This window comes from Lonchura striata, chromosome 20 (assembly GCF_046129695.1).
Source record: "Lonchura striata isolate bLonStr1 chromosome 20, bLonStr1.mat, whole genome shotgun sequence".
NCBI lineage: Eukaryota > Metazoa > Chordata > Aves > Passeriformes > Estrildidae > Lonchura > Lonchura striata.
Window position 1 is genome coordinate 1523303 of NC_134622.1, and position 10479 is coordinate 1533781.

Sequence of the window (10479 nt, forward strand, 5' to 3'; positions counted from 1 at the left end):
GGTCCCCCAGGACCTGCTGGGTGGAGGAGCAGGAGGGGTGGGCAGAGCAGCACAGAGATGGATGGGCTGCATCTCCAGCTGCCTCCCAGAGGGCATCATCCACCTGCATCCCATTATCCCACCCTGCTCCCCGGTATCCCAAACCCTGCCCCTCCCTCTCCTCCCCACAGAGCCCTCAGGCTGATCCAGCCCAGCTGAGTGCAGGGGCAGGGACCTGGGGCAGAGCCACTCCCAGGGACAACAGAGGCTGGGGAGGGATGGATGATGAATGGATGATGGATGATGGATGTATAGATGGATGATGGATGGATGATGGATGGATGATGGATGGATGGATGAGAACTGGGGGTTCTGCTGGGTGACAAATGGGACATTGTGGGAAGATTATGTCATCTGCAACAGGACATGACCTGGCCGTGGGTGCTGGCAGCCCAGGAAGCCAAGTGTGTCCTGGACTTATCCCATGAGGGTGGGCAGCAGGGGAGGGAGGGGATGCTCCCCTCTGCTCTGCTCTCCTGAGACCTCTCTGGAGCTGCCTCCAGCTCATCCCAGCACAGATATGGAGCTGGTAGAGCAGGCCCAGAGGAGGCTACCAAAATGGTCTGAAGTGGTCCATGGTCTCTGCTGTGGAGGAAAGCTGCCTTGTGGGACCTGCCAGCCCCACCCACTGCTCTGCTGCCAACCACTTCTCCCCTTGCTGAGGGTCAGAGCACAGATCCCACCTCCTTGGGGTCCTTCCCTCCTTTACCAGCACTGCCTCAGCCCCACCTTGCTTGGCCCAGGGTGCTGAGCCCCACTGTGGCTGAGGTGCCAATTCCTGCTGTTCACCAGGCAAACCCCCCCATCCTCCCCTATTAACCCTCTTATCAACATGGGAATGGAAAATGTTTGTGCTTCCTCGGCTAGAAGCAGCTCTCTCCCCAGAGACTGGGATACACAAACCTCCCAAATCCCACCATTGCAGCTCCAATAAGGATCCCCTGGCTGCCTCTTCCTCCCCAGAACAGCCAGCAGAGCCTCTGCCTTTGGTCCTAGACTGGCTGATTTACCCAGTTCCTCTTCCCAGAGGATAAAACCCAGCACTGATGCTCCAGTGCCATCCCCAGCTGTGCCCACCCTTCCCTGCACTCCATTCCATGTGATTTTCATCACACCTTTAAAAATAAAAAGCCCCAAACCCACTCAAACCCAGCCTTCCCAAGGCAGAGACTGATATTTCCACATGGCAAATGCTTCCATGCAATTCCCCAGTGTCCTATTTTTGGTTTCTCACCAGTCCTGGCACTGGTTGCAGCATCCGTGCTGGAGCTCCAGCCGAGCTTGGAGGAAGGGAATAAAGGTTTCTTAGGGCAGAAAAGGAAACCTCCCATCTCCTTCCATGGGCTGTGCCTGACACCTAATGCGACCTCAGGTGACATCAGTCCTGTTGTTTCCTTTCCCCCTTCCTTTCCATTTCCATTTTCCCCTTCCCTATTTATTTATTTATTCCTTATAGAATTAATTATATTTTCCCCTATGGGAGAGCCCCATCAGCCCCACCTCCTCCCATCTTTTCAAATCCAGAAACCAAGGCACTGCCTCCAGCTCTTTCCCCCCATCTCTAGTACCTCTTCTCCACTTGTCACATCCATTCCTGGTACCATCTCTCCTGGATCCAGGGGAGCCAGGAGCAGTCATTCCCATTGCTCCCATTCCTGTTTCTCCTGGATCCAGGGGAGCCAGGAGCAGTCATTCCAATTATTCCCATTCCTGTTTTTCCTGGATCCAGGGGAGCCAGGAGCAGTCATTCCCATTATTGCTCCCATTCCTGTCATTCCGATTGTGCCCAGCTCCATCTGTGTGCCTGGGAGCTGCTGGCTGGAGGTGACAGCCCTTCCCCTCTTCTGGCAGCTGTGATGAGGGTTTGAGATGCTGTGTCTGAACACATCCAGAGGATGCTCCTGATGGAGCAGGTAGCCCTTGGATCTCCTGTTCAGGGCAGGAGGAGCTCAGAGAAGTGAAACCCCACTGCTGCTGCTCTGCCCCTCCTGTAAAGGCAGCTAAACCATCCCTGAATTACCTTCCAGCCAGAAAATAGGACACAGGGTGGAGCCTCCAGCCAGCTCCAGCTCTTCCATACCTTTTCCCACTTCCCTGTTCCCCACAGCCAGTGTGGAAAGACCAGACCAAGAGCTTGACAGGTTTCTCATGCTGGGAGAGCTGGGGGTGCTCACCTGCAGAGGAGAAGGCTCCAGGGAGAGCTCAGAGCCACTTCCAGAGCCTAAAGGGGCTCCAGGAGAGCTGGAGAGGGACTGGGAACAAGGGATGGAGGGACAGGATGCAGGGAATGGCTTCCCCTGCCAGAGAGCAGGGATGGATGGGATATTGGGAAAAAACTTTTCCCTGTAACGGTGGTGAGGCTGTGGTGGGCACATGAGAACACGACATGAACAGATGGATATGCAATTGCAGCCTCGTCTTTACTTGCAGAAGAAGCCACCTGTGGCTGTGGATTCTGGGAAGCTCCAGGAGATGCCTTTACTGACACGTGATGTTATTTCTGGAGCTTCCCTGAAAAACCCCAAGAGTTGCTGTATTTTGTGAAGATAATGCCCATTTCCACGAGACCCAGCAGGAACAATGCTGAGAGGCTTGGGAGCAGCAGCCGTTCCTCCCCTTGGTGCTGATGGCATTGAAGATGCCAACATGAAGCGCAGGGGCCGAGCAGAACAGGCAGGGAAAGGCTCCCTCCGTGTGGAAGGGGACAAGGTGCCCCTGTCCTGGCTCTGCCCAGGAGCACAGGCAGAGCCCCTCGGTTCTGGCTGTTTTTGGAGAAACAGCACCATCTATTTGCAGCACCAGAGGAGAGGGGACACGGTGGGTGCCCCTCAGCAGGATTAGGGATCCCACCCTGGAGCAGCAGCCTCTAGGACATTCCTGACCCCCAGAGCCTCCTGCAGCCCTGGGGACACCTGGGGCTTGCTCCAGGCCCAGGGCAGGAGTTGCAGGACACATGTGCAGGAGCAGGGAGGGGAGAGTCTCCAGGCTGGGGGCTCAGCTCAGCTTTGGGTCTCTTCTTCCCAGGCAGACTCTGCCCTTCCTCTCCATGCACGGAAACGAGGACTCCCACCCTCGGGGCCCCACAGGACTCAGGGACCACATTTCTCCACATTTCTTCATCACTGGCTCAAAGAGGCTCCAGCCCCTGAGGCATCAGAGGTCTTGGGAAGGTGTTGGCCCCACAGCACCAAGGAGGAGATTGCCAGGCCAGCCCCAGCTTTGCTCCAGGGGCTGAAGCTGTCCCTAACCCAGCCCATCCCCACTTCCACACCCACCTCAGAACCCCTCAGAATGGACCCCAACGTGTTGTGAGTGACAGAAGTGACCTAGGATCACCTGTTCCAGCCTCACCATGGAACTGGGAGCAATGAAGAAGATCTGATTTATTAAACCTGCTGGGAAAAGGGTACAAGGGGTGGCCTGGGGCCTTCAGAGCTCACGTGGAGAAACGGCTACTTCTTCTTGCGACGTCTGGTGTTCATTCGGATCAGCTGCAGCCCCTGCTTCTTGATGTCCTCCCGGCTGGGGATGTATTCATGGTCTTCCTCATCAAAATCCAAGGTGTCTGGAGGGGAGAGTGGGGAGGAGGGGCTGAGGAGGGTCTGGAGGCCACCTCTGCTGTGCCCATGTCCCTGGGTAACCTGGCACATTTTGTTGGGCTCATGGGATTCCAGGAGAGTCCTTGTGGGCCTTTCCACCCCAGCATCCCAGGGTGACCTGTGGGACCTGGCGGTGCCACCACTGTGGCCCATCTCCAACGCTGCTGGGGCTTCCCATAAGGGTCTGGAGCTGCCGTGTGGTGGGCACAGCTCCTGCTTTGCTAAAGAAAGGTGGTGAGCTGCCAAAAGCTCTTTGCCTCTTCCAGGAACACCCACAGGCATAACCAAGCACTGATTATTCTTCAGAACCAGGTGATTTGGAGATTAGAGTGTCCTCTCTTGCCCCACAACATCTCTCCTTGTTCCGGCAGTGGCTTGGTGCTCATCATGCCACCAGCTGCCTTCGTTCTCCTCCACCCCTGCCTAAACCACCACTCACATCTGAAGCTGTGGAAACAGCCAAGGTTGGCCTCAAGATCTGGGGGCAATTTGTGGGTTGCAGGGCCAGTGGGAAACAGACAAGGACTCCCAAAAATCCCAGGGGGCAGGGGCTGGGACAGTCAGTGGGATATGTCCCACTGTGCTCTCCTACCATCTTCCATAGCCCCTTCATCCTCAAAGGAAATCTTCAGGTTCCGTGCTTCACCTGCAGTTTTTTCCTCCAGAAGGTTCCTGACCTTGGCAAAAGTCTGTGGAAGACAGCCTGGGTCAAGTGCTGGGGGACAGGTGGGTGTTCCAACCCAAGGGTGCCACACTTGAGGTACCCCACGGGTGCCCGGTGCCAGCCATCCGGGGCTTATCGGAATCTGAGGTATTGATGATTCTGAGATTGTAAAAAGTCTCTGTCTCTCAGCCCTGCTGCCAAAGAAGTCATAATTTGTCTATGCTGGTTTCCAGGTTGTTTATTCTGTTTATCTCTCACATGTTCTGCTGCCCTGCCCAGCTCTGTCCTGCAGGGCAGCGTGTGGGGCTCTGCCCTCAGTGGGATGTGACAAACATTAAATACCAGAAACTCCCTGGGCTGGATTGACAAGAACGTGCCAATATCTGTCACCTACGTTGGACAGTGTGTCCCCAGCCTGAACCAACAGAAAAATGCCAACAGCACAGTGAAACATGGAGGGCATGAAGAAGGAGGAAAAGGACAAGGCACACCCAATTTCCTCCATCTTGTCCCCTTTGGACCCCTCATCAAGAACCCTAAAATTTTACTTTTGCACCCATGCCACACTTAATTATTACTTATCTCAAACACTCAGAGCTTGCAATTCATCCTGTAAGATTGAAAACTCTTTTCCATGGACAGAGATCACAGCCAGTGTCTCTGGGGGCTCTGTCCAGGGGGTTCCTGACTCCTGCCAGGATCCCAGAGCTTCCAGGGCAGCCAGAGGGAAGCTCTGGATTCCCACAGGGCTGAGCTGCTCCATGGCCTTACTGAGGAAGGATGATGTGGGTGGCCATCTGTGAAGGCCCTGTGTGTGTCCCCAGGGCCACCAAGGGCCAGAGCCCCCGTACCTCGCTGCGTTCATCAGTGCTGTCCTCGGGCCGAGCGGCAAACTTCTCCTTCAGGAACTGCAGCTTCTGCTCACAGTACTGCAGCTTCTCCTCCAGCCCCACCACCGCACCTGAATCCTCCTGGGGGAGACAGAGCCACCTTGCTGGGGACAGCCAGGCCCTGGTGGCAGTGGTGGCTGTGCCAGCTGTCCCCGTGCTGCCCTATCTGCATGGCCCTGCTCCCCGGAGCCCGTGGTACCTTGCCAGGGATGGGGATGCCCTGCAGGTGGAGGAACATGTTGTCAATGATGTTCTCAAACTCAACCAGGCGCCTCTGGCTCTTCAACATCTGGGCTCGCATCTGATCCCGCCGGTCCTCTTCCCGCTTCAGCTTCTCCCTCAGCTCCTTCTCCCGCAGCCTGGAGCCAGCCACACTCACATCACACAGCTGCAGAGAGGTGCAGGGGCACCCCAGACTGCTCCTAAAACTGTTCAGGTTGCCCCACCCCCAAGTGCAGGCCAGCTCTATGCTGCTGGCAGCAATTCCCATGCCCAGCAAGGAGACAGGAGCTCCTGGACCCCAGTGGGAGCTTTGGGTGCTCTGCCAGCAGCAGAACTGGGAGCTCAGGAACCCTCCCAGTGCGGGAGGAGTGTGTGGCTGCAGTGGGGTGGAGGTCAGGGTGCCTGCTGGGACACGTCCCCCCCAGAGGTGGTGGCCTGGTTGGCACAGCTGTGCAAGGCCAGCAGCACCTGTTGGTGCTGTCAGGCTGGTTAAACTTCAGTTCAGCGAGCTTCGACTCCATCTCTTTCAGTGTCTCCTCCAGCACTTCCCCCTCCTCATTGCACTCATCAATGTACTGCTGCAGGTTCTCCAGGGATTTCCTCTGCGCCTGGATGCTGCTGGGGATGTCCTAGGCAGGGGAGACACAAGGACTCAGCCCAAGATGCTCCTGCTGGGACCTCAGGGGGCTTATAGCACCATGGAGCTCTGTAGTTTCTGCTCATGGGGAAGAAATGCAGCTCCATGCCTGCCTGCAAAGAGGGGCTTTGTGGGGCTCCAGGAGAGAAGAGCACATAACTCCGCAGGAAATGGGGGGAGCAGAGAGCTCACAGCTCCCCAGTGTGCCAGCAGCCCCAGGTTTGAGCAGGGATGGGTTTTCCATTACCCAGAGGCAGGAGCACTGCAGGGCAGCCTTTGCCTTCTCCATCTTGTCGGTCACAAAGGCCTCGCGCTGCATCTTGGCCATGGCGCCCTCCAGGTCAGCACCTGGGGAGGCAGGGAAGGAGCAGGGCAGGATGCCCGTGGCCATGCCCACATCCCCCCGCCCTGCCCCAGCCAGGCACTCACCCACCACTGTTTCTGAGGAGCTCAGCTCCTGCTCTGCAGAGAGCATGGACACAGCTTGCTGCAAGGACAGTCACTGTCAGCCCTGGGGGTTCAGCACTGCAGGCTGCCCCACATCCCAGCTCACCTGGCCCACATCCCAGCTCACCTGGCCCACATCCCAGCTCACCTGGCCCCAGCCCTGCCTGCCCCCCAGCCCTGCCTGCCCCCCAGGCCCAGCTCACCTGCCCCCAGCCCTTCCTGCCCCCAGCCCCAGCTCACCTACCCCCAGCTCACCTGGCCCCAGCCCTGCCTGCCCCACATCCCAGCTCACCTGGCCCACATCCCAGCTCACCTGCCCCCAGCCCTTCCTGCCCCCCAGCCCTGCCTGCCCCCCAGGCCCAGCTCACCTGCCCCCAGCCCTTCCTGCCCCCAGCCCCAGCTCACCTGCCTCTGCTGTCTTTTGCTCTCCTCCTCGTGCCGGAGGCTCTCGATGTGCTTCCTTTGCTCTGCCAGGGACTGGTCCCTGAGCTGCTTCTCCACACAGACCTGGGGTCCTGCCTCAGCCATGAGTTTCTGGAGTACAACAGAGAAGGGAAGAGTTGCTGCCAAAGTCAGTTGGATCTTTCTACAGGTTGGTTATTAGGTTCAGGTATTGGTTTAGATTGAGATGTGGGAAGAAATTCATCCCTGTGAGGGTGATGACACCCTGGGACAGAGTGCCCAGAGCAGCTGTGGCTGCCCCTGGATCCCTGGAAGTTCCAAGGTCAGATTGGACAGGGTTGGAACAACCTGGGAGAGTGGAAGGTGTCCCTGCCCATGGCAGGGGGCTGGAATGACATGAGATTTAAGGTCCCTGCCAACCCAAACCATTCTGTCAATCTGTGATTTGAGTGACTGGATGAGCTCCTGGGATGCCCAATGTCAAAAGTGACCCCAGTGTGTGGAAATAGGCTGTGAAAGAAACTTAGCAAGGTGGGCTGGTTCTGGGACATACTGCCTTTGCCATGGCTGGTACTTCAGTCTGACCCCAGCCCCAGGAGAGAAGAGGGAGACCTGGCAGAACCTATGGTGGCCTCTGGGTGCTGTGGGCAACCACAGCTCCATCTCTTTTGCCCCTTGCTCTCAGGCCCAGGTACATGGTGCTGTCTGTGGGCACTGGAGGGTGGGAAAGGGCCCCAGTTATCTCACCTTGATGACATTGTTGGCTTGGAGGCTAGTCTGGCCTGTGAGCTCCTCGTGGTACGTCACAGTCATCCCAGACAGGAGGTCTAGGCATCGAGGCAGGTACACCAGCTCCTGGCACACAGGGAGCCACAGCACATCACCCACTAGGGTCCCCTGTGCTGTGACAGGCCGTGGAGGGGACCAGCCGGGTGTCCCCTGGGACACAGCCCCTTGGGCCCCCTGTGCCTTTGCAGGGAGAGCAGGTGAAACATCAGCACAGTGAGGAGCAGCTCACCCTCTTCAGGACCTCCTGCAGCCTCAGGTACCGTTTGGTCATAATCTCTCCACTGTGAATTTTCATCAGCATCTTCTCGATCTCATTGCCCAGCTGGCGAATGGTCTGGGGCAGACACAGGGGGAGGACACAAAGTGACTATGTGTGCCAAGCCCAGTGCCCAGCTGGGGGTGCAGGGCCTGGATTAAAGCCCCTCATGAGTATTGGCACACCAGGAAGGGCTCCTGGGTACCTGCAACTGTGGCTCTTGCCACTTAGGATCCGTCTCAGCACCCTGCAGATCCTGCAGGTGCCTCTGGCGCTCGTCCCTGGCTTGGCTCCACTGCTTCAGCTGGTGCAGCAGCATGTCACACACCTTCACCTGGTCATGGACTTGGGCCTCGATCTTCTTTATGGCCACCTGGATGGGCATGAGACCATTTTCCAGGCTGGATGCTGCAGGAGAACGGGGTGCTTCCCAGAAAACTCCCCCCAAACTAGAGCTGGGGACACCGAGACACTGCTCCAGGATGTTGTCACTGCTTTGACAGGATAGGGTCTGGGTGAGTTTTGCTCTGGGGGCTGGCTGGGATAAGGCAGAGGTGGGCAACTGCTGGTGGCAGGGCTGGGCTGGGCTTAGGGACTCTGCATACCATGGAGCAGGGCTGGGGATCAATAAAATCGATCAGGGCCCAGATGGGGATGTTGTCAGAGAGCAGCAGCACCACTGTCACTGCACGAGGCCTCTGGGCAAAGGCAGCTCTGCAGGCACAGCGCCTCGATCTCCACGGGTTTGTAACCAGGGCACAACCTTGGGACAGGCAGGGAAGGGCAGGGGCAGCAGCTCTCTGCCAGGGATGCAACTGCACCCTGTATGAACACAGGCAGTGCCAGGGACACGTGGGGTGGGACAGCCAGGAGGGCTGCTGGGACAAAGGGGCTGCATGGATAGGCCCCATTGGACCAGACATGAACACCCCGTGTCTCCACAGCAGCCCCGTAGGGCTGTCCTGGTGCTGGCACCATGTCCCTCTGCCATGCAGTGTTCTCAGTGTCCCCAGAGCCCCAGCCCCTATGAGAAACCCCAGCCCTGCCATTACCTCCAGGTTCTCAGTGGCTGGAACGAGCTCATGGCCCTCTCCAAAAGCATCCTTAATGGGGAATTTGTTGTACTGTGGGCAGGGGAGAAACAAAGGGATGGCCATTGTCAGCCTGGGAATGACATTTTTTGCTGGCCTGTGCTGCCAGCTCCTGGAGGGGCTGGGGATGCAGGCCCAGCACCAGGCAGGGGTGCAGCAGGAAGGACCTGCTGGTACCTTCAGGACAAAGTCCAGGATATTGGAGTCCTCCTGCAAGGCCGTCCGCAGGCTGGGGAGCAGCTCCCTGTTCTGCCGGAGCTTTTCCTCGCAGGACTGAGCGAAAATCTTCCTGCCTTGCTCTGGGGGGACATCAGGCAGCCAATGGTAGTGTGTGGGACAAGGGGGCTGCGACCCCTGTCCCCGAGCAGCCCGAGGCAGCACCTTGCAGGTCCACGAGGACACGCATCTCCTGGCTGCGCTGGCTCAGGCTGGCCTTGGGGCCCCGCGTGCCGCCGGGGGCCTCCATCCCTCAGCCCACCATTCACAGTCCCCGTGGGACAGACGCCGAGGCCCGGCTGCCCCAGGAGGTATCTCAGCGCTGGGAGCGCAGGGTTCCACCGTTGAACTGTCACCGTGGCTCTGCCAACTGCCACCGGCCACGGCCCAGCCCCCGCCTCACCACTTCTGCAGCGAACAGGTTAATTAACAACTGATTAATGAGCTCCTGGAGTGTCGGAACTCAAAATGTCCCTCAGACATTTTTGGAGGTTCTGGGTCCAGGTCAGAAGCATTTGAGACCCTGGCAGGCAGCTGGAAACAGCTGTGATTTTGGGTTTGAGCCATGGAATGATTTACTAACCTTGCAGGAAGAACAAGAAGTCACAAAAGTTTATATATTATGGCAGAAGTCACAAAGTAGAGGGAAGAATTTTTGAGTGCTGTACAGGGGGATTTTAGGTCTTGTACATGGGGGTCAGAAGTTTTAAGATGGACTTGGGATTTGGGCCTGCCCTGTCCTCCCTCTTTCTCCTTCCTTACCTCCATGTTCTTGGTGATGTTGACACTCACAGATTGGTTTAGAGTAGAAAGGCACCATTTAATATAGGTAATAGGCATTGGGGAAAAGCTGCAAACATGTAACACGTAATGTACCATATAAAAGATAGAAAAGCACCATTTAATATAGGTAATAGGCATTGGGGAAAGGCTGCAAACATGTAACACGTAATGTACCATATAAAAGAGAGCAGCAGCCCTGGGCAGGGAGAGAAGAAGCAGTCGGGGTCAGAGAGGATGTCAGGGTGTGTGTGTGCCTCTGCCTGAGCTGTGAGCAAACCACAGCAGCCCGAGGAGAAAATCTTTTAGATAACTTGCAATAAACTGCCTTGAGACCCAACAACAGAGACTGCTGAGCCTTTCTTTGGAAGCTCGGGTTGGAGGAGAGACTTTTCCACCACACGGAGCCACCCCCGACCCAGGGTGAGCTCTGGCACTGGAGGAGGG

At 57.2% G+C, this 10479-nt stretch overlaps 1 protein-coding gene across 1 annotated transcript; it reads right to left on the minus strand.

The window, feature by feature from the left end:
- Positions 1-3491: 3491 nt before the first annotated feature.
- Positions 3492-9579, minus strand: LOC110471812 (coiled-coil domain-containing protein 183-like). The gene is made up of 13 exons (XM_077787635.1): positions 9418-9579; positions 8998-9335; positions 8623-8767; positions 8151-8353; positions 7919-8056; positions 7683-7755; positions 6299-6513; positions 5649-6043; positions 5392-5614; positions 5154-5273; positions 4231-4327; positions 4078-4085; positions 3492-3680 (listed from the first exon to the last, which is right to left on the minus strand). Exons 1-13 carry the CDS (start codon positions 9500-9502, stop codon positions 3492-3494), a joined length of 2229 nt encoding a protein of 742 aa, XP_077643761.1. The 5' UTR covers positions 9503-9579.
- Between the last annotated feature and the right edge of the window lie 900 nt (positions 9580-10479).